This window comes from Ambystoma mexicanum, chromosome 7p (genome assembly GCF_040938575.1).
Source record: "Ambystoma mexicanum isolate Mex_15411 chromosome 7p, UKY_AmexF1_1, whole genome shotgun sequence".
Classification (NCBI taxonomy): Eukaryota; Metazoa; Chordata; class Amphibia; order Caudata; family Ambystomatidae; genus Ambystoma; species Ambystoma mexicanum.
The window spans coordinates 823,447,714-823,472,090 of NC_090939.1; the positions used below are offsets into that span (position 1 = coordinate 823,447,714).

A 24,377-nucleotide genomic window follows, 5' to 3' on the forward strand; every position below is an offset into this window, starting at 1 on the left:
CCGAAGGAAAACCCTGCCCATCACCAACAGGATGATTTTCCTAGCCCCTCAGACAACTCTTGAAAAATCTCCCTAACAATGAAGACCTTGGCAGGACAGTGCACACATGAAGCACTGGCCTTTTAGATGGATCCAGCCTGCATTTCACAAATGGAAATCCAAGCCGGGTGGACCCTGCACTTAATCATTCAGAGGTGGATACATTTAGTACCATTACATTGGGTCAGTTTAGAAGCTATTACTACAGAGTTTAGAAGCAGGATAAATCTGTCCGGAAGGGCTATAAAAAAAAACATATAATCATAACAATGATAATTATACTAATAATAACCTAACGCAGACTCTCTCTGAAAAACCTACTTGCTGTGTTGACTACTGCAGTGATATTATTTACAAGTTCCTTAATAATTCCCTCCTGGCAGATCTGAAAACATGAACTAAACAAGAAAAACAATGCCTCAAAAGTTGATTATGTAATTATATACCCAAGACATCAGAAGATCAAATATGTTTTTCTATAGCTAGTAGTAGAATCTGCTTTTCATTACCAGACCACAGACATCTTACCCATTGTTAGGACAGCTTAGTCTCTACGTAGTTCAAGAAAAAGGAAAGTGTTTCAACTAGTAAAAGATTTTGAAATTTTGATATTCACATGTTTGTGGTTGGGCAACAAAGAGGTTTTAATTCCATGTTATATATTTTTTTTAATACAAACTTTCAATTAAAAATAAATAAATACAAAGACCTTACCATTTAGTTCTCCTTCTCGTCTTGTCCTTGGCACATTGCGTACAAGGGTATTTGTAAGTGCTTTTGAGGTAGAGGTTGGTAAAGAAGGCTGACCAGCAGTCATTGTCCACGCAAGCCGCGACCCCAACTGCTGTCGAAGAGAATCTCCCATTCCAGGGGTTTGATAGGATTGTCTAAAAATCAATAATTTTTTAAATAATATCTTTTCATTGGTGTACAAAAGATAGTCAGTCTCAAAGAAAACAGCAGTTTACATGATTAGACAAACTACACTAGAGCTAGAATGATACAACCTCCATGGGTTAATGTCACGCACCTTTTTGCAATATTCAAAATTCAGCCACACTCCATCTTAGTCAAGAAAGTGCTTTTAAACTGATCAATAAAGAAAATCCCAGACCCTTCATGTGCTCTATTAAACAAAACAAAAAAACCTGATCACAGAAATGGCAAGGATATTACCCTTTGATTTACAACTCGTATAGGTACCTTTTCACCCCTTACTAACCTGTCCAAACACTAGCTTTAACTTACCCCATACATAACCTATAGTCTCTTGTTATATACTAAAGAAAGAAATCCCTTTTCCAACTTTCAAGAGCACTCCATTTTCTGGCACCTTGACTATTCTGAATGGCACTCCCCTTTATATACTTTCAACAATTACAGTGAAAATGTAAAGACTGGTAAGTAGGTTAACAATATAATAAGTACAAAGATATGTCGAACTGTCATACTGTAATGCTGAATGAATAAAAAGAAATAAAAGAAAGACCGGTTGTTGAGGTTTGATTAGGTTCTGTGCAGGCAGGATTTGCAACTTAAAGGACTTCCACAGTTCTACAGACAAAATAATTCAACTGTGCCGATAAGCGGCATAGCTTTGCCAGCCTAAGGCAGCAAACAGAAAAAAACACCCATGTTCTAGTTTCTTACTTACCCCGGATTGAGGGACTGTGGGGTTGGTGTTGGCCCATTTAGGGCATGTATGTTTATGCTGCTGATCCCGCTGCTTCCCATGCTGCCAGAGGTCTGTCCTGATTGAGGATTCCGATCCTGGTAATTTAATGGTAAACTCTGAGGTCGAGCAAAGTAGTAAGGTGTAGAATGTGCATCTCGTGGCAAAGCTTGGGCAAAGAGTGTGGTATAGCCCTTAGAGGAAAAACAACAAATGTAATATGCACATTATATTGAACACTGCTCATTTAGGCATACAATAACCTATAATCCCAGAATTTATTAGACATCCCCCCCCAGAATCTTTATGAAAGCATACACGTTTCACCAAAGACAAAGTAGTATTTGCATGCATTGTACAGGACTGTATATTTGATAGCAACAAAAACAAAATGTGCATTATACAAGGAAATAAAACTACTGAGGTTTATCAAATGCCTTACCGTGTGCCCTTTGAGTGTGAAGAGTGTGTTATGCGATCAGTGCTGCTGTGAAATGTTCACAAAAATACAACATCCCAGGATAGATGACTGAGCCGATTAATAACAATAATTAAAATTCTTAATCAACACCTTCGGTCAAACTCTTGTGATCGCTCCTTTTGGAATATTGGTACCAGACTTTTTCAAATCTCATCTTTTTAAGATTTACATTTTCAAGTAGTATGTAATATGTAATTTGGAATAATAAGAGTTTAAACAGAATATATGCCACAGGAATTGGAACCTATAATCACCAATTGTCTGTGCCTGTAAAATAAAAAACTCTGTAGGAAGAAAAAAGAAAATAACAAAGAACAGCCCGGGACATAGCATAAACACAGGAAAAAGACGGAAAACTGCTTCACACCCCAACAAGCCATGCATCCCATACACCTTGATCTACAGGAGTGACTTTAAGGCAACATGAATAATTTCAAGGCATTTCATCCCTTCTTGTTAAATTACATTATAGCTGTTTGGTAGGGATAGATAGGCATTTTGTTATTATTTGAATACATTTTCAGGAAGAAAGGCCACCTCTTTGTCAGTCTCCTTCTTCTGGCCTACCACAAATTCCTTGGAGAAGGAAGAGATCAGCAAGGTAAACATCTTGTCTCGGGCGGATAGCTCAGTGGCAACGCGGCCGCCTTGGAAGCAAGACAACACGGAGCACCACAAGTTCGATCCCTGGGTCGGCGCTTAGAAAGCTCTGGGAATTAAGCGCATTATGAAAAACCTATCATATCTGAATAGAATGTAGGGTGAAGAGGGACATAGGTGAAAATTTGTAGTCGGACGGTAGTGGAAGAAATCCAGTGGAGGACATAAGGCACAGGGAACCCACAGTTTGACCAAGTTAAAAGGGGAGTTAGGAGGCAGAACGTGAAACCAGTGCAGCCTACAGCAGAGAAAAACCAAGAAAGTTGGGCAGGGATAGTCGAAAGCCGGGTTGACTTGGGGTACGGAACTGCGAGGGCTCAGACCAACAAAACGCTGTAAAAGGAGAGAACAGTGAGGCTAGCCGGTGGCCACTGACCAAATCTGGTGGAATTAGCAAGTCCACCAAACCCATCAAAATAAACAGAAATTCTTCTGCAGCATGGAGTCATCCAATGCTAGCCCAAACGCTCCCTAGCATACCTGGAGACCAGTAGGTGTCCCAACATTTGAGCCTGGGTACAAGAGATCAGAGAAGCAGAAGCTGGGAAGTTTCCACCACCAGATGAGAAACATGCAAAGACCAAGAATCTGACTGGGCGCCCTTGGCGGTGGCTATAATGATGCAGGCTTGAAAATCGGCCATAACAGCCAGAAAAGCAGTACTGTAGACAGTGGAGACTTTGGCACAGTCCAGTAGGACCAGAGGCAAAGTTTAAGTTGGTCATACGAGCAAATACACAAGACGACATGTGCTTTGCATCTTACAAATGTGAATCAACAAACTGTAGTGAGTAAACCAGCCTTATCTCCTTGAGAAGCTATCCCTACTCAACTTGTTAGTGTGTCTCCTGCAGACTCTTTACAAAAAATTGCTGAACATACGATTCTCTAATAGAGACTAGCTGTATGCCTTGTGAATCAGTTCTCATGCCCTCACTTCATTACAGAGACATACACAATAGCTTGGTTATTGATTTTGCTCCTACCCTAGTGTGCCGCACAAAAACAAAATCTGTTTTGCCACTAAACTATTGCATCTCAAGTCCTTTGCTGATCCCCTTCAATGTGACACTCCAGCTCTCTGCAATCACCTTCCTTTTTTTTTTTTTTAAAACCTTTATTTTTTGCTGTCGAACACAGTAAAACTTACAAGTGATATTAGTTTACATTTTCTTAGCTTATTTAGTACTCTCAAATGATGATAAATGCAAGCAAATGGTATATTGCATACAGAATTTAGTGTCCTGGCGGATCTATGATGTTGGCGCGGTGTATATTTCACTTAGTGTCTTCCTCTGTTCCCCCACCTGTCGGTGTTCAAGTATTGTCTGAGGGGGCTCCAAATGTCCTTTGGTCTACAGGAGGATACGATCCCCCTTATATATGTTACTTCGCAGTCTTGTACCCATATAAGGTCCTTTAGCCATTCTTGTACTGTAGGAGCTGTTCTCGTTTTCCATGCCATGAGAATGTTCCTTTTGGCCACTGCGTTGGATATAGCAAATAATCTGCAGTGTTTGATTGAAATGTTGTCTATATCTCCCAGCAAGTATTTGAGTGGGGTAGCTGGTATATGCCAGTCCAGTATCTCGCATACCCTTCTGGCTACTTCTTCCCAGAATTTTTTTATCGGTGGGCACTCACAGTACATGTGAATAGAATTAGCGCTGGGGCATTGCATTTAGGGCAGCAGGGTTGTCTGGATTCAGGATTTTGAACTGGATTAGTCTTAGATTGGAGTTCATGGAAATGGATTTGGTGTAGTGGCAGTACTTGGACCATTGTGGTTCCTCTATACGAATACCTAGATCTCGTACCCATTTTGCCTTCACATTGTTTGTGGATGGAGGGTGTACTTGCACTGCTTTGTATATTGTGGATATGCCTCCTGTATAACCCTCGGGCGACACAATTGTGGTCAGGAATGGATGGGAGGTCGGCTCTGCCGGGAATGCTGGACATTTCTTTCACAGCGCTGCTTTTAGACGGTGGTATTGTAGTGCCGTAGTGAGGCCTGTGACCTTTTCTTGGACCACCACTAGTGATGCGAACCTGCCGTCTGGGTATATGTCTCCCAGCTCAATTTCGAACTCTGGGTCCCACTTTTTTTGTAGTGTCGTATCCGTTGTGGGTATAAGGTCTGGATAATGCCACCGGGAGGCATGCGGCCAGTAGGGGTCTTCTCATCTGACTCTTTTGAACAGGTATGCCCGTGCTATCACCGTGGAGTTTAATGGGTCTATTTCTCCCATGTCTTTTTTACCTTTGGTGAATATCATGGATTGCAATTTGATCGGGGAGGCTGCAAACTTCTCTGCCTGTATGTGTGCATATCGTTCAGTGGTTTCGGCCCAGTATTTCGCGTAGTGTGCCTGTGCAGTATAATAGTATAGCAGAAAATCAGGAGCCGCCAGCCCTCCCGTTTCAAACCTCTCGCACATCTTGGGCCACCGGTGTCTCACGGTCCCTCCCCCCATACAAATGTGGAGGCCAGCTTTTGTAGTGTCATGAAGAATTGACTACCAGGCCAGATAGGTATATTGCTGAATAGATTTCATTTCGGAACTATCACCATTTTAAGCAAGGCGATCCAGCCGTATATAGATATTGTGAGTTTGTCCCACACTTAAGTTTCTGCCGGAGCAGGATTGGATATGGCTCTTAGTTATTTGAGTAAAGTGTGTGTCTGTTGGTGGCCATGATGCCCAGTTATCGTGCTGTATCACTTACCTTCCTTGAAGATAGAAGTATTTCTGTGTTTAGAGAACCAGTGTGAACAATTCCTGCTGCTCTGCGCTCCGAAAAACATCCTTCTATGATCGCTTAGAAATACAAACCCACAAGCTGCCTGAACCGTCGCAATTTATGTTAATACCCTTGGAGTATGAAGCAGTCCCAGTGAAAGAGAAGAAAGGATATCAAAGGCTCTCAGAGCACCCAGCAGAGACCTAAATGAGGGTAAAAGCGGTGAATGCTTAGTTTCCCCCACAAAGTGTTTATTGGGTTTTTACATTAGATAGAACCTCAACCTTACACTTACCCTAAACTAGTAAAATTAGCTTCTTTTGGAACTAAAAAATTATGAACCATCACTGCAACAATCCATAACAAATATATGATGCAAGAGGGGAGGAATCTAAGGTCACAGTCCCAATAATTCCTTCAGTGAGCCTAATTTAGGGAAGGAACCGAGACAAAAGGGGAGGTGTCAAAAAGGAGGATGTGGAGAGGAGTAAAGGAGTGGAAGCAAGGGAAAGGCAAAAAGCTGCGCACAATGTATTACCAAGACATACTACTTCAATACAATCACACAATGTTTACAGAACTTCGACTACACGGACTCAAATATCCAGAAATCCACAGGATTGGTATAAAACCTTTACTCTGGCAGAGACCATCGGCATGTCCTGCATGTCCTGCAACCAGTCCTCCACCTTGTGCTTCTTTGGGCTCTTCGAGGGCTGGGTCAAAGAGAACCAGCAGGGACATCAACTTGTTTCACTGCACCATTATGGATGCATCGGGTCCACCTTTTCCAACAACTCGGACCAGAACAACTTAACTGCAGCACATGACATAACACATGAACCATCAAGCTCTCCCCCTTCTTGGAGGCCAACGGATGCCCATATCATATCTGTCCTGTGTGAGGGTCCAGTATTGTTGGAAGATCTGATGCTATATGACTTTGTAGTCAAGGTCCACTTGCATATTCAAAGGTTTCTGAGATACACTTACATTGTTGGTCACTAATACTTATGGCTAGCTCACCCTTAATCTTAAAATACAAAATGGCAAAGCGCTAAAACAATGAAAATAGGGTGATGGCAGAGGAGCTTGGACTTCAAAAGGAGCGCTAAGAGGTCACCTGCATACACAACCAACTCAGATTTCAAAGTGCCACTCTCATGTCTTCTAGAAAATATAACAAACTCAGTACCTTAAGTGTAGGAAATGGGATACTATATATCAACAACAATGGGTAATCCTACTGACACAAATTATGCTAAAACGCATAGACATGTGTGATCCAAAAAGTTTGACAATTTGTTGATTCTTGTGTATCTTTAATTTTTGTTTGTATAAATGCTTCTGTATGTACTGTGAATATATCATTATCTGTTATCTCCTTGTTTGATATTCTTATAGTGATTGAACCATTAATTCTTTAATATATGGTGCTCATTGACTTGCACATTAAATGCTGATGTGAGATAATTTGACTTTGTATCATTTGTGCAAGTAGGATTACCCGACTCCTATGTCTTCAATCAGTGTGTTCACCCCCAGACTGCCAGCAATCATTCAAAGGCCATATTGATAAGATTTGGGCAGAAGGGGTACCAGTGTCTAGTTCCACTCTGTAGAGTAAAAGGCATTACGAATAGATTCAAATCTTGCTCTGAAACCAAGGCCCCGAGAATGTAGAGCTGAGGAAGATAAGGCACTAGAAATGTGAGGATCACAGCGCTAGATCCGTGCATTCGTGACTGTGACTCAGCTGCCTATGACTTGGTTCTGTGAGATGGTGCCTTTCCATCTCGTGTGTTGGTTTAGACAGTGTGGTTATTGAACCTGTGTGATATTGGAGCTAGGTTGGCTGGTAGTTTCCCTTTGATTACAGGGTTCTACTATGAAGAAAAAGATTCAAAAGCTTGACTTTTGTGATGTTGTAGGATACCGTGATAAGTAAAAAACGCTCAATGCTGTGGTATATCTTGGTGATTCTTAATTGCACAGTTTAGCCGACACATATTTCAACCCAACAAGCGTCTTTTTCAAGGCTGTGGCAGACAGAGACAAAGACACTTCCAACTGATCCATAATTTTTCCTGAGATCTTCAGGACACAGGTTCAGGGCCTTTGTTTTTCTCTTCTTTTGCAGAAGCAGAGCCAAGTACTGTCTCACCTGCTAAGGATTTGAGGGCATGCAAAAAAAACAAGTCAGCAACCAAATTAGCAATCTCAATAAGACACATTTTTTGAACCCTTCATCCTTCAAAAGCTGCTTTTTAGCTTACACTACCTGCCCTCAACAGGCTCCTTCATGAAGCATACAGTGACAGCTGCATTATCTTAGATATCTTATAGAAGAAGATCACACCCTCCAACAAGTTGGTGAATCCGACAACAGGAGGGAGGAATCACCCTGGGATGAGTTTTGGGGAATAACTATTCCATACATCGTGAACCCATTTAACATTACTTCTACCAGCACGTAAGGGTCACTCAGTGTAGCAGATTACCTTTCTCCTTGTATAGTGCATGCATTTGGTTTTTAATAAGGACACACTCGCAGTCTTCTTAGAGCGATAGCTGGACGTTTCTACATAATAGATACTGCACACCACATATGCCTAACTATTTGCATGCAACTGTGTCTCGTGCAATAGGGTGACATTGCACATTTCCCATGCAGACACAGAAGGATCTTTATCCTCTTTACTGGGCTGTGCATGCACTTGACGGTCAAGGACACAGTCACAGATATCAAATTATCCCTGGTGTATATCAAATAAAGAATCCAGCATTGCGCCGGGATTGATTGGCCATTCTTGGGGTCGAAACACTGATCGATGAGTTTGTCATGGTTTTTCCTGCTATAAATCTCTAGGGTTCATGAATAGCATGGGGCTGAGCATGGAGGCAAGGCACAATAAGCATTAAGACGCACAAATAAGTAAATCATCTAAATAGGTGTGCAAATGCCCCACCAGCACCGTCATGCATCTGGTGAAGAACAAGCAAGCTAGGTTTGAGCCCAAAGGGAAGACCCATGTATTGGAAACGAGCCATCACCAGGAAATAACATTGAAAACACTGATGACGAGGCCAAACGGGGAATGCCGGTAAGCATGTTTCAAATTGATAGTGCAAATCTAATTTGGATGAGCAAATTTGCAAATGGGTATCATCTTGAACTATTTCTGGAGAGTTGAAGATTCATGGGGGAAAAAGTCAAGGATAGTACACTAGCCTGCATGGTTCTTCCTATGCAGATCAAAATAGAGGAGTGAAAAACTCCCTCCAATCCTCTCCAACAGGGACTTTATATGGCTCAGATCTACAAGTGATTCTGTACGTCTGCTGGAACCTGGCCATTTCAGCTGAGGGGGAGGAGAGGCAGAAAGTTGCCTGTGAAAGTGCCTACCTGCCACAGAAAGAAATCAGTGGCACTTTAATTCCAAGAGTGTAGATGTTGAATGAAGCTTAACTGGAAAAGCCTGTAATTTCCTCAAGAAGGTCTCAAATTGGCTGACCACCAGCCACAATTGCTACTTCAGGCCTCCATGGGAACATGAACATCAGATGTGCTTGCCTAAAACGAAAGGGACACATTTAGATGGACTACTCTGTCCAGTTCGTCAAGCAGCATGTCCTCCTTTGAGAATGCTGCTGAGGAGACTGTAGAGCAAAATGCCATTGTTTTGCTTTCAAACAAAGCTGTCATCACCATCGAGGACTGTAGTTGAGATTGTGTGGCTAGATAGATCGTATCAGTCAAAAAGAAAAAACAGACCTCTTCTCTCCAGTTGATTTTCTTGTTTACAGGTGCAGCAGGCTGGGGCTTCTGCGATATTATATACATTTCGTAAGCATCCAGGGACTTTAATTATCGCATATGCCAATTAGGAGGTTTATTATGTCTAAAGGGCAGTAAAAGGTTTAACATATCCTTTAGAATATGAATGCCAACCCTAGTATTCATTCTGGACTAAAGGATCAAAGTCACAATGCATTTCTTCATGGCTGGAGTCTAAATTCCTAGATTGGCTCATCGCCATACAGGGTGTCAACCAAGTCACTCGTTATCTGAGGGTTTTGCAGTGTAGTGTATCAGTGTATGTTGAGGTACATTTTGTTGAGGAGTGTGTAGCACAAACGCTTGAGGTTGAAGCCGAGAGGTCACTGGGTTAAGAAGAACTAAATGGTTTGATGTGTTAGGTGCTGCTGGCTCATCTGGAAGTCCTGTCATAGCATTCACCTTTGCAATCGGACCTAGAAAATAGGCATTCATTGTAGGCAAGATCATAAGCTATTATAATTTATATTTCAAAAAGTATTCTTCTGAGGACTGAAGTGGCATACTACAGCAACCTCTGCGGTTTAATATGGGGACATGAGAGTTGATGAAGCTTGAGGACCAGCAGAAGTTGGTTATCCTTGTTAAAGATAAAGACTACCACTTTGCCAATGGTAAGTAGAGGATTGTATGCTGCTTCTAAGAAAGAGGGTAGTACCAAATCTAACCTCCTGGAGAGCGAAAGCTCCTCTCCTATATCGGAGGTCGAAAACAGCAGAAGTGACATGTCTGTGTCCCATGAAACACTTGTGCGAGTGACACTATGCCTAATTTATTTATCTTACTGCTGATCGATGTATTGCCGGCAGTAGTATCCAAAATGGTGTCTACTAACAAAGAGTTGCTTCTGTCCGAACAAACGTTGTGTACAATCTTTCCTTGAACAGCACCAAGATGCACTGTGAACACGGTTTTCTCTTTTAGACGCCTATGAGTGCGTGGGTACTAGTCAGGGGACATTAGTGTGAATAACCTTATGTAATGATCTGGTAGACGGCAAATAGCCCTCAGGAGAAAATGAACTGGTATTCTCCAATTTTGTGGTCGTATTACGAGGGTGGCTACCTTCATGCATCTGCCTGATCAGAAGCCCTTAGCACGACCACTGGTGCCAGCTACTGCAGAGGCACTTTAGGGTTACCTCCAACATGTAAGATCGACTCCCATACGAACCATAGGGGCCCTACTGAGGCCAGTGACACTTGGTAAAGCATCACCAGCACAAAGTGCTAAGAATTAAAGACGTTTTTTTTGTAAAAGTCTTTTAGGTCTTTCTTCTTCTGTGAGGTGGGATCTCATGGATCTCGGGGTTTGAACCAGGTAGAGCAATCTAACATAGGAACCCAGCAAAACCACACTAGCATGATGTTATCTGGAAAACTGGCAAGAGGTGCAGGGTACGGTGATCTCAGGGAAATCACAGAGGAAAAGAAGGGAACAAGGAAACAAACAGGGCACAATGCCAGTGCATTAGGAATTGCAGAGATCAGCCCGGTCCAGTATGAATACCTGTGAACTACCACTCCCATAATGCACTTAGGCCTCAGTCTAAAAAGCCCTAAATCCCAAACATTCAAAAAGCATATTGAGATACCATTACCGTACCATCGGGCCCGGGGGGGGCGGGGTGGGCATTCAGAACAGAAAGAAAACCGGAATGGCAGGTGGGACAAAGTATGAAACAAGGCGGGCAGACTGAAGAAACTCAGAGGGACGAAGGCTGGAAAAGGGAGGGGTTGATTCAAAAGAGCGGGGAGGAATTGTCTTCACCTGTGGAGGGGAAGAGTGAAAGAACATTAAATGCCACAGGCGTAGACTCAGGGTTGCGGGCTATTTTCCCATTTAGGAGCAGAGCGAGACCAGAGAGGAGTGGACAGAGGACGTTACCAGATGGAGTTGGGCTCATCAAGTACGAGAAAAACCGGTATCCAAAATCTCATTATGCGAGACCAAAGGAGAAAGCGAACGAATAACAAGGAGCGGCGAAGGAACCTGAAAGACTTTGTTGGTAACAAACGCATTGCAGAAGTCAGAAGCGGCATTTGAATTACGGACAATTTCTGAGCTTGCCTCCGTCTCGACACAGAGAAAGGGGGGGCATTTTGTTTTCTGCCGAGCATATCCCGGGTCAAGCAGATGGCCAGCGGTCACGCCCTAGAAGTTTTGCAAGTTTGGTATTAGTCTTTCGCTGTGACCAAATCAACGCAGGAGTGCCGATGCGTTGAACGAACATTACAGGAAACAGTGCCTTAAGCAGAGAATTATCCTCTTCTTTTCTTTGGTTGTGAACTGACCCTAATCTTCATTGCCGGAATAAAGGTCTGTTACTTTCAACTGATTTGTGTCTCCTGCCTACTGATTAACATCTTCCGACGAAGGAATGCCTTGACGGTCCCTGGAAGACTATGACTGAAAAGGTTTTTCTCAATGAAGCAGACGCTCAAGTTCTCACAGAACAGAGATTGCGGGTGTTGTCCAGACACAAGCAGTCCAAACGGAGCATGCGTCAGTCATTCGGCTAGGAAATGCCTCTTGCAGGATGTCCAAAAGGGAAAACACTTGACACTTCATATGTTGTGATTCATACCACCAAACAGAGAGTGTATAGTAGATTAAAACAATTTGCTCAGAATTTCTGGCAAACCTGAAAAAGCCCTCAAAGAAGAACAAGTTACTTACTCCTGGTAAGGTTCTTTCAATTGGATGGTTCCTCCCATTTATCCTATGATAAATTAGTGCGCTGTGTCCCGTCTTGTTGAGTCGATGCCCCTCGATGGCCTCCGTTTGACTGTCAACGTCATCAGTATAAAGAGCACACGCAGCACCCGTTGGCTTCAGTTCTCTTTTTCCCCTTCTGAAGAGAAATTACCAGGCGTACCAAAGACCGTAGTCTCCAAAAAAGCCTAAAGTGTAACAACACGTCAATTCTACAGCGGAGGCTGGGCGATGAACAATATTTGGGAAGAACATCCAATCGAAAGAACGTTACCAGGGGTAAGTAACTTGTTCTTTGAATGGATTGCATCTCTTCCCCCTCACCCCCCCGTATTCCTCATTTTATGATCGACTCCCAAAGCAGTAATAATTTGGTAGTACGAGTACAAATTATATTTTGTTTCAACTGCGGCTATGGACTGAATGAAGGACCACTTTTCCAAATGATCCTGCCTGACTGGAAGATGAATCTAAGCAGTAATGTTTAACAAATATGAAAATAGAAGACCAAGTGGCTGCTGAACAAATGCTTTGATTGGGACATCTCTCTGAAGAGCAGCAGAGGTGTCCATGCCCCTTGTGGAATGTGCTTTCAAGCCTTCCAGCAGGTCTTTGCCTGCTTAACCGTAAGATTCCCCAATAGCCAGGATGATCCATCTGAATAGGGTCTGTTTTGTAACAGCTAAACCCAATTTAACGCCTGTATAGCCAATGAATAATTGGTAATTGACAAAATTTTGCTATTCCTGATATATATAAAAATCAAGCGCCCTTTTTGGGTCCAGCTGATGTAATCTTGAATCCTCCTTTCCAAGATGAGGAGGTGGATAGAACGTTGGCAAAATGATCTTTTGCGACAAGTGGAAGTTGGAGACTAGTTTAGGTAGAAAAGAAGGTTTCACCCTGAGAACAACCTTGTCTTTATAGAAAGCCGTATGTGGGGGTTTACTGTAAAGTGCCTGTAACTCGCTTACCCTGGGGGCTGACGTCATTTCAATTAGCAAAACAGTTTTCAAGGTTAACAGTCTTAATGTGCATGAGTGTATAGGCTCAAAAGGAATGCATGTTAGAAATGTTAATGTTGCCTCGCTGCACAGTGGTAGTGACCCAATACCTCCTCTCTTGTTGAGGTAGTACATGGCCACTGTATTGTCCGTCAATACCAGGACATTCTTTCCCCGCACAGAGGGTAGGAAGGCTTTCAGCGCTAGTCTGATTGCCCTCAGCTCCAAAAGATTGATATGTAGTTTGGACTCTGATGGAGACGAACGATCGCAGACTGTCAAATGGTTGGTTTGGGCTCTCCACCCCGTGAGTGAGGAGTCAGGTCACTACCGTTATCTCGGACCATTGTTGCCAAAAAGGTTCTTCCTTCAGAATGTTGTCCTCGCAGGCCCACACATATACAATCAAAAGATTGAGGGGAATTATTTACCGGCCTCGAGATTCGTCCCCTCTGGACAACTAGCGAAAGCTACTTAACTTAGGAACCTCGTTGCCTTTATGCTGAACCTTATAAAAAGGGACAGCAAATACCATTGGATTCAAATACCCATAAACATTACAAAATAGCACTTGACCACTAGAAACATTTACTTGTACAAAAAAATATATTTTATTAAGACAGTGTATTTTTTTAAAAATATATTAAATCATCCTCAATAAAAAACTCACTGCAGACTGAAAGCTGCCTACAATTCATATTACAATATGGTAAAACACACAAAGTGCAAAAAGTGCCTCCTTTCAAACCACACACCATACGTTCGCTCGCTGACACACTCAATTCAGCATCCACTACAATCCATACAAACGTCAAATACAACACTCCAGAAAGCTCTCAAAACTCTGAGTTGCTCTCTCCCGATCCCTAATGTCCTAATTAGGCGAATCCTTGCTACTCAAGGTTCTGATTCACTAAATAATCAATTCATAAATGTTGCCTTATGATGTGGCAACAACCTTGACCAACATGTTTCGTTCTACAACATTAATTTACAAATTTACTAGAACTTCCTCAGGGGGAAACAAATTCGACATGTAGGTTTTCTTTTTCTTTCGCTCTTCGTGTTAATAATGTTCATCCATGACCCTATAAGGAATAGCATAAAAAACAGCCATAAGTACTGCTGTTACTAATTTTCACAACTGGCCAACAACAGAACTTCAAGTTTCATATGGTGTGCTTACCGTGGTAGCTCTAATGAATAATGCTGTCCACGGCGTAGTAGGCGCGTCTTTAAAGTAAAACTGCCCTCTGCGGTGGTAAACGACATGTGCAGTCTAATGCCACTCGGTCACAAGTCTGCAAAAGCGATTTGATTTACATAGATATAACACCCAAAAGGGTCTCCACTCATTTAGCCAGTGCCAAATCCCCTCATATGACTTCAGGTTCATCTATTAAACAAAATCTCACATCTAACCGGAATATTTTGTCTCACTACCATTCTATGCTGGAAGATATGAACACATTGACCACTCCAGTGGAGGGGACAGAAACAATAGCCTCCATGGGGACTTGTCAAAACCTGATCAACATTGCCCATCTACATGTTGTAATAAAGTGTCACCCCAGCGTGTAATAACTTGCTTGGGATTCATAAAATAGACAAAAACCTCAATCCTGTGTATGCACCTAGTTATCCAAATATGGTGCCCATAACCACAGTATAAACACTTTATTGTCTTGACTACTCACTTATAGGGATATTGTAACGGTCACCTGGCTCCCACGGAGGCGCTGGTCTAGTCTGGGTTGCTGTGGCCTCTTCAAGCGTGATGCGCAGAACTCGGACCACCGATTGAACAGGACCCCCAAATCTTGCTCGTCTGGCCCGTAGGAATATCCTTCTGCAGATGAGAAAAGGGATTAACTGTCTGCAGAATAGTGTGCTTGCTCCCCCCTTTCCCCCTTCGTTCTTCTCCGACTTCCTCCAAAACCCCGGTTTAAGCTCACCTTATGGTTTGGAAGGATGAACTCTCCATCCTGCTTCTGGTGCAGGGGCGCGCGTTCGTCCAGTTACTTCACTGGTTTTCAGAATGGCGCTGGCAAAATCCACCTGACTTTTCTGAGCGATACGCCGTAAGTATGAAGATTCAAAAGTTCAAGTGTAAGCCTCTTTTTATGTTGTCTTCCTAACCTGTGATCTGTCCTTTATTTTCAGATGCAGAACGAAGGCGATGCGTTGAGGGGTTAAATTGCCGATGGTAAAATCAGGTGAGTTAGTGATGAGGGCGACCCCTCTAAATGTCTTTATAATTCCCCAGTAATGTCTTTTATCCTTTCCCCATAGGGGCCGGGGTGCAGAACCTGCCAACGAAGCGGCGCCAACCCGAAATGTGGAATGGTTCAGCAAGAAAAGCCGGTAAGTATTATGGCTGAAAATTCGGCCTTCCTCCTGTGTTCCTTCTGCTCACCTTTTGTCTCTTCTTCTCTCCCCTAGGTGCAGAGATGTGGCGAACGGTGCCGACAGCCGCGATGGAGCCGGGAGATGTCTCGAGAACAGGTGAGTGAAGCGCTGCAGCGAGCAACGCAATGCTTTTAAATGGAAGTCTTTCTTCAAGAATGCTGGCGTGAAGATTCCGGATGCAGGTAAGAAGTTTGAAGTTCTTGGTTTTCACCTTTCTCTTCTCTCCTTTCCTTACTGGTGTTCCAGGTTCGAGGCGGGCGTGGCTGGAGTCCAGGTGCAGGAGCAGACACGGTGAGCGTTCAGCTGCTGGGGTGCAGAACAACGCGAAGCACGTGTGGCTGTCCGGGCGTGGCTTAAATAGCCTTGGAAGAAGTCCTAGGTAAGTATTCTTGCACAGCCCCACCCAAGTAACAAAATAGTCCCTTCAGTAAAATAGTCCCTCCTAAGCCTCATTTGGCTTGGGTCTTCATGCAGCATGGTCTGCATCAGGTGAGTATGCAGCACGGTCTGCATCAGGTAAGTGCACTAAACACTTTCCTTTATGAGCCTGCCGCCTATGGCGCCAGGACTGATGTCTAACATGAGCCTGGCGCCAAAGGCGCCAGGACAGAGTCCAAAGAGCCCCTATAAGGGGCCGCTGGGCTTTTACCCGGGGGCATGATGCCTGCTCCCGGGGGTGCTGGACCTGGCCTGGTGCTCCGGGGGTAGGCATCATGACAGATATTCGCTATCCATTCCCAAAAATCTTGCCGGGTTGCGTGCCTTCGTAGGTGTTGTACCGCCCTTTGATCACAGCTACTAGTAATCACTGCATCAACAAACCTCTCATCACCGCGGAAGGCAACCGTTGAGTGACTGGGAAAAAACAATAGACTCCATTCAGGGACCCCGTTCAAATCGACTCGACATACCCTTTCTCTCTAAGCTGCTGCCTCCCTCCATTCTTTAGAAACATTCGGATTGTGCCCCGTCTCGGTATAGCCACATATGGAAACAAACGGACTCTCCCTTTAAACCATTAAAACCCTGAGGCACTTACTTCGGAAAGGTACTGCATCGGGCTCCTCCACTGCCGTCCTGTACTTATCACGTAGGTCACCTAATTACGCCAATGCAGCTCTCTACTTCCCTTAAATAGTTTACCGGTGCTACGCAGCTGTCGTGAAGCACACTGGTTGGATCGCAGAGATTTACCCGCCGGGACAATCTGAACCTTATTACTCAAGGTAAAAACAACACGCCTGGATGTAATCACGGACTCAGATGTCAATTAATTGTGCGTCTCCGCCAGTCCAATAATTCTCTCGGCGGCTACCACGCCACACGCGGAAAGAAAATACAATGTGCTTTCATCTGCCGCTGGTCATGCCATATGTTTTTAAAACAAGATAAACACTACCGCTAACTGCAGATCCATGTGCAGGTGAATTTCAGGAGCTCCTGTGCGGCCACCGAAATCCGCATGAAATCCTGTATATATTCCCCATGGATGCCGTAGGAAACGCTGGGGAACGGAGTTGAAGTATCAGGGTGAAGGATAATCCGCCTGAGAAGAGTTGTGCGAGACTAGTCCGCAACGCCGTAAAGTCTGGCGCTTCGGCAGGAAGAGTGACTTAAGATGGCCCCTGTGGAGCTGTGGCAGTGAGGAGGGCGAGCCGTGTGGAGCACGTGGGTGCTGGTAATGAGCGGTGCTTTCCGGTGGTGGCGAGGATCCTGGTGAACACCGAGGTGTCCCTGGCAGAGGTGGCGTAACGGACCTTGCTGGCGAAGAGCGAGGAGACGTGGATCGGCCGGCGGAGCGAGTCGCCGTTGGGCAGGATGCTGGTCGGCCCGCAGAGATATCGGCGGAAGGAGTCCCGGCTGGGAGCTGGAGGTTGGCATCTGAGGAGGAGCGGCCCGGAGGATGTGGAGAGGAGGTACCGGCCAATATAGCGGCTGCAATTGGAAGATCGAGTGCCGCCGCGAGGAGAGGGCCCCTCGGTGGAACAGAAAGCCCGGGCTGTGGGAGTGGCTGTCACGGTGCGGGAGGTGAGACGGGACCCTGGGAGGAGAAGGTGAATGGGGACCCGCGCAGCATGTTCCGTGTGGGGGGATCTGGAGGAAAGGGGGCCCAGGTGCCAGCTCTGTAAGGAGGGCACAGAGGCTGTGAGAGACATTATCCCTCCGCCGGTGACAGTTAGCAAGACGAAGCAGTGACTCTCCCTGGCTGCGGGCTTGGAGCGGGCCCCTGGAGGCGGCAGAAGAGTAGGTGGTAGAAGCCCCTGGGGCGGGGGATAAGGGGCCGGATCCCTGGTTCCTCTCCTGATGGGAGGTTCTGGGGGTCTCCCTGACTGACTCTGGGCTGTTTGTACGTCCCGCCCCGGCTGGAAAATATTGAGTGGAGTGGGGAGAGGGAGGCCCCTGGGAGTGAGGCTCCCACCCCCTGGACTGGCTGAATGTGGAGCGTGGAGAGGGCCTTGGAGACCGGCCCTGATTGAATAGTACAGGTGGTACCGAGGACTGCTGGAAAAGAAAGGAGCACTGGTTGGAGGACTTTGCTGAAGCTAGACAGTCAGTGTGGAATCAGCGGAGGTTGGAGACAGCTGAGAGGGAGGTGGGATCCTGAGGGAAGATTCAGGTGAAGTAGGTGGATATAGGCACAAGGTCGCCAGCTAAGGAGGGGCCCCTATTGGAACCGGGGTACCATGGGTAAAAGCCAGCAACGGATGGAGAAATACACACAGGTGAAAGACAGGCCCCAGAGACTAGAGGGCCCGGATCGGCACGGGTTACCGCCAGGGGAGGAAAGAAGCCCTGTGACTTTAGACTTGCTAATGGAGGCAATACAGGTCTCCAGGGACATTCTTCAGGAAAGCACTAAGGCTGTTCGAGTGGATGTCTCGTTGGTGAGGGCGGACCTCCGCAAAGTATGTGAGAGAGTTACAGAGGTGGGACAGGGGGTCAGTACGGTGGAGGATGACGTCCAAAAGCTAAAGAACCAGGTGGCGGGCCTTATAGGCGCAACTCAAATCCTAGAAGTTATTGCTGAGGATGCGGAGGGTTGCTCCAGGCGCTGCAACATCCGTCTGGTCGGGGTCCCGGAGAGGGAGGAGGGCCCTAGTGCGGAGTTTTTTGTGGAAAACCAGATCCTAAAAGTCCTGGGGATCAAGGGCTTGTCCAATCTCTTTACAGTGGAAAGGGCACATAGGGTTCCAGGAAGATCTCCGCCGCCGGGCGCCCCACCGAGTGTGCTAGTGGCCAAAATCATGAACTTCCGGGATCGTGACGCCATTCTGCAGGATGCTCGCAGGGTGGGTCAGTATGCGATCGGAAATGCAAAATTGAGGATTTTTCCGGACTTTACACTTGAGGTACAACGTCAGAGGAGATCCTACGATGCGGTGAGGAGCCGTCTGCGGGAACTCAACGTAAAATATATGATGTTTTACTCAGCAAAGTTGAAGGTGTTGTCGGGAGGGAGGTCCTGGTTTTTCAGTGGCCCGAAAGAGGTATGGACTGGTTGGACATGGGGCAATATGAAGTGGATCCTTCTCCGGATGGTCCGGGGACGGGGAGGGGTCGGTTCGAGGTGGGCAAGGTGTGGACAAAGTTTGATATGGGGCCGCTGAGGGAGACCCCCCCGGCAGATGCGACTCCTGAGAGTGGGGTGGTACGGGGGAAGGAGGGGAAGATGTAGGCGGGGCTGCATGGGGCAGGTGGTGAGACCCCTAGTTCAATCGACACCACTAACTACCAGCCCTGAGGGAGGGGAGGAAGAGGGGTGGAATAGTGTAGTGGGTCTACTGTTATGGTAGGAGGAGAGGGAGGGGAGCGGAGGAAAGGGATGGGGGAATGGGTGAGGAGGGAAGGGGAAGGGAGGTTCAGGGGAGGGGGAAGAGTTTGGGTGGAAGGCACCAAGTTGGGGTTCGGTGCGGGAGGGGGGAGGGTTATAAGACTATTGGAGGTGAATCTTGGCACAGCAGTTAGAAGCGGGGAAGGGCAGAGGGGGTTGAGTCATATGTATGGGAGAGTGGCTGACTTGGGGGCAAAATTCTGGCACGCTGAATGAGTAAGATGGGAAGTTTGAAGATTGTAACGCTCACCTGGTATCCACGGGGATGTCACTCAGCCTGTTCTGACCTCCAACGACCTCGAACCCTTCCCTGGAGTCTACTCGACTGGAGACTAGGCCTGAAACACAGGATTGGTAGAGTTTAACTCCCTATTGTCTTAGTCTGCTTGAACCCCTTCTTCGCCGGGGTCCAACCCTTCCCTTTGATCCACAGCTCACCTTGTTTTCTTGGAAAATGTGCTCTCCGTCCTGCTTTCATTGCAGGGGCGCGTTGATTGATGCGGGCTCGTTGCTGCCTAGTTACTTCCCTGGCAAGAGTCAGACAGGTAAGTATAAGGAGTCTTTTGAACAGTTCTCCAACTTCGTTCCTTTCCTTCCTTAGATGATGGCCGGCATCCGGGGATGGCGACGTGCTGCTGAGATGAGTAGCGCTAAAGGTGAGTGAGAGCGTGATGCGACCCTTTCGTATTTGTATTGAAATTAGTTCTTTTTCTGTGTCTGTAACGCTCACCTGGCTCCCACGGAGGCGCTGACCTGGTCTGGATTGCTGTGACCTCTTCAAGCGTGATGCGCAGGATTCGAAACACCGACTGAACTGGACCCCCAAATCTGGCTTGTCTGGCCCATAGAAAAATCTTTCTGTAGGTGGAGAAAGGGGATTAACTGTCTGCAGAGTATTGTGATTGCTTCCCACCTCCCCTTTGCTCTTCTCTGACCACCTCCGAAATCCCCAATCAAGGCTCACCTTAATGTTTGAATGGATGAGCTCTCCATCCTGCTTCTGGTGCCGGGGCACGTATTTGACCAGTTACTTCACTGGTTTCGGAAGGCGAAATGCCGTAAGTATGCAGTTTAAAAAGTTCCAGAGTAGAGTCTTCTCTTTGTCTGTCCTTATTTTCAGGTGCAGAGTGGAAGTGATGCTTCGAGGGATATTGCCGGAGATAAACTCAGGTGAATTTGTGATAAAATGATCAATTTAAATGTCTTTGAATCCCTCTAGTAATGTCTTTCTTTTTTCCCCTTGGGGGCTGGGGTGCAGTACCAGGCCAAGAAGTGGCGCGACCCGAAATGAGGAGTGGTTCCGTCAAATATGGCGAGGTAAGTCTTGTGACGGAAAATCAGGCTTTCCTCATTTGTTCCTCCTGCTCACCTTTTGTCTCTTCTTCTCCCCTGCAGGTGCAGAGATGTGGCGGAATGCCCAGAAGGTTGCAGTGATAGTGAAGAGCCCACGAGGCAGGTGAGTGATGCGCAGCGCTGCAACAAGTAGCTCGATGCTTTTAAAGAATGTCTATCTTCAGGATCGCTGGCGTGATGGTTCCGGACACAGGTAGGAAGTTAGATTAAGTTCTTGGTTTTCACCTTTTCTCTTCCCTTCCTTCCTTTCAGGTATCCCAAGATCGAGGCGGGCGTGGCTGGAGGCAAGATGCAGGAGCAGGCACGGTGAGCGTTCAGCTGCTAGATGTAGAGCAACGCGAAGCACGTGTGGCAGTCCGGGCGTGGTTTAAATAGCCTTGGAAGAAGTTCCAGGTAAGTATTCTTCCACGGTCCCCACCCAAGTAAAATAGTTCCTTTGATAAAATAGTCCCTCCTAAGCCTCATTTGGCTTGAGGCTTCATGCAGCATGGTCTGCATCAGGTAAGTGCACCAAACACCCTCTTTAATGAGCCTGGCGCCTATGGCGCCAGGACTGATGTCCAACATGAGCCTGGCGCCAAAGGCGCCAGGACAAAGTCCAAAGAGCCCCTATTAGGGGCCGCTGGGCTTTTACCCGAGGGCATGATGCCTGCTCCCGGGGGTGCTGGGGCTGTCCTGGTGCTCCGGGGGTAGGCATCATGACAGTGTCTTTTAGGTGCCGTGACGTTTTCAGCGTGGATGCCGGTTATGAAGAAGAAATGCAGTGAGTAAGCGCGATATGCGGCGCCTCTAGATGTTTCCACGCTAACCTGGAGTGTCTTTTCCCTCTTGCAGATGGATGAGAAGTTCCGGAGACAGAGTTCCCCCAGAGCGGCTGGGATTCAGGTAAGCGTTTGAAGCTCATACAGTATTTAAAAATAAGCGAAGATTTGCTGAATGCTTACTAATGCCTTTTTTCTGTTATTTTCCCTTTTCCTTAGGAAGCGGCGTGCCGGGATGGGAATGACACCGCCGAAGATGCCCGCAGAACAGAAGGAGCGATGAATGATGGGCAGAAGCGCCGCAAGGTAAGGCTGTTCCTAACAGTGTTCTTGTAGGAGCTGAGCTCAGAATTAAGATGCAGGCCTACTGGAGACCAATACGAACACAGTGAGTGTCACGCTGCAGGTGCAGAAAACACAAAGCATGTTTCTCAGCCTGGGCGTGGCTTAAATAGTCTCTGGGTATCCCAGGTGTCTCTGGGCTGAACCACACCCAAAAGACTAGACTGCACATGCAGTTCTGGGAACCGAAATATGTGAGGGCATCCATCTTGTCCCCTTCAATGCACTACAAGTCCAATCCCCAATGTTATCCTATGGGAGTGAGTGAGTCTGGTGCCACAAGCGCCAAGTGTGACTCCAAGTGGGTCTTTGGAGGGATGGAGAGGCCCCTGAGGGCCATGTAGGAAATCGTGGCCTGGCTCCAGCCTGACATCTTGGAGGGCTGGGGACATGAGGGGCAGGAATCATGACAAAGATTGGGACATGGAATGTCCGAGGGCTGGGGAACTATCAGGAGGAGGAGTGTGGGGGAATATTTGAAGAGGCAGGGGATACAGGTGGCCCTGTTGCAGGAGACACACGCAAATGTGGAGGTGTTGGGGAAGCTAGAGAAACAGTGGGGGGGGGGGTCAGATACGGGGCACAACGTGCTCCACTCAGGCGAGGGGGGGTTCTTATCTGGGTGGCAAGGGGGGTGCTGTTGAAACTGGAGCAGGGGATGGTGGGGGTGGGGGGTAGGATGGTCCTGGCACATGGGAGAATAGGTCACTATGTTTGGTTAACTCATATGTGCCCAATGTGGATGACGAAGAGTATTTCCCCTCGGTGTTGCGTATGATGGGGGGTCTATAGGGGGGAAATGATAACATGGGGGGGAGATTTTAATTGTCATTTAGATGAGCGGCTGGACAGGCAAGGTACTAGGGGGGGACCAAAGAAGTGTATGGCGGGGTCATTACGGGAGGTAATGTGGGAAATGGATCTGGTAGAGCTCTGGAGGGAGAAACATGGGGAGGAAAGGGGTTTCTCTTATTACTCGAGTGTACATGGTTCCTACTCTCGCTTAGATTATATGGTAGTGGGAAGGAATAGTGGGGAAACGACCTATTTGGGGCGCATTCTATTTCACCATTCTCCTCTGGTGACGACGTTGTGCGGGCCCAGTGAAAGCCCCCCGCGGCGGTTGTGGATGGAGGTGTTACGAGATGGGGCGTTTGTGCGGAGCTTAGAGAGGAGATCGGGCTGTATTTTGAATTAAACGAGGGCACGGTGGGCACTAGGGGGATGTTCTGGGACGCCTTTAAGGCGACCATTAGGGGGAAATGCTTACCCATGATAGTCGGGATGAGGAAACGCCTCTTAGAGACGCTACAGCGGACAGAGGCCCAGATAGCGAGACTGGATAGGGAGGCAGCGAATGGGGCAGAGGTGGGGGAAACCCTGGCGCGAGCATTGGAGCTCCACCAGAAGACCTTGGCGCAGCTGTCACACTTTGATGATAACAGACGGGATGTGAGGCTCCACAGGGAGGGAGATGAGGTGGGCAAGCTGTTAGCATGGCTCATTAGTAGGGAGTCCCCGAGCCGCGTCATAACTCAGGTCCGATCTAATGGCAGAGGGATAGTTGGGAGGCAAAGGGAGATCATTGCGGCCTTTGTGGCATACTACAAGGGGCTCTATACGAGTGAGAGGGGATACGTAGAGGTGGAGGACCTCATGGAGATGCTCCAGTTGCCGAAGGTGGGTGAGGATAGTCGGGAGGAGTTGGAGGCCCCCATAGGGGAGGAGGATATACGATGGGAGATACGCGCTATGCGGAGGGGCACAGCGCCGGGTAGCGATGGGCTCCCGGTGGAGTTCTATGCAGAGTTCTCTGATCTTCTTGTCCCGCAGCTTCAGAGGGTATATGATGAGGCGTTCCAGGGGGGGTTGCCTCCCAGAATCGATGAGGGAAGCAGTGATCACGGTGATCCTGAAGGAGGGGAAGGATCTGAGGGATTGCATGGCGTATCGGCCCATCTCGCTTTTAAATGTAGACGGGAAAATCCTGGGGAAGATTTTGGCGGCCAGGCTGGCGGCGGTTGCACCGAATCTGGTACATCCTGATCAATGTGGGTTTATAGGGGGCAGGAATGCGTCGGGTAATATTTCCCAGCTGCATCACGTGATGGATCGGGTGAAGTCACAATAGCGGGAAATGAGTGTAGCGTCGTTTGACGCCATGAAGGCGTTTGATTCCGTGGAGTGGAAGTGACTATTCCGGGTGTTAGGGTTTGGGGAGAACATTTGTAGATGCCTGTCCTTGCTGTATACTAAACCCCTTGCGATGGTGAAAACTAATAATTGGGTTTCGGAGACATGGGAGTTGGAGAGGGGGACTATGCAGGGGTGCGCGGCTTCCCCAATTTTGTTCGCTCTGGCTTTAGAACCACTGGTGGCATATCTGCGGAAGGAGATGGGTGAGGCTGGAATCGAGGTGGATGGGCAGAGGCATATTGTATCCCTATACGCGGATGACTTGTTATTATACGTAGGGGACCCCAGGTTATTCCTCCCGGACCTTTTAGAAATCCTGCGTAATTTTAG

At 46.8% G+C, this 24,377-nt stretch overlaps 1 protein-coding gene across 2 annotated transcripts in view; it reads right to left on the reverse strand.

The window, feature by feature from the left end:
* TUBGCP3 (tubulin gamma complex component 3) overlaps nt 1-24,377 on the reverse strand; it is a 1,162,672-nt gene that overhangs the window by 867,820 nt on the left and 270,475 nt on the right. For both annotated transcript variants that reach the window (XM_069636982.1, XM_069636981.1), the window contains exons 5-6: nt 1,694-1,905; nt 754-926 (exon numbers count right to left, since the gene is read on the reverse strand). In XM_069636982.1, coding sequence (XP_069493083.1) covers nt 754-926; nt 1,694-1,905 — 385 coding nt within the window. The remainder of the gene's footprint in view (nt 1-753; nt 927-1,693; nt 1,906-24,377) is intronic.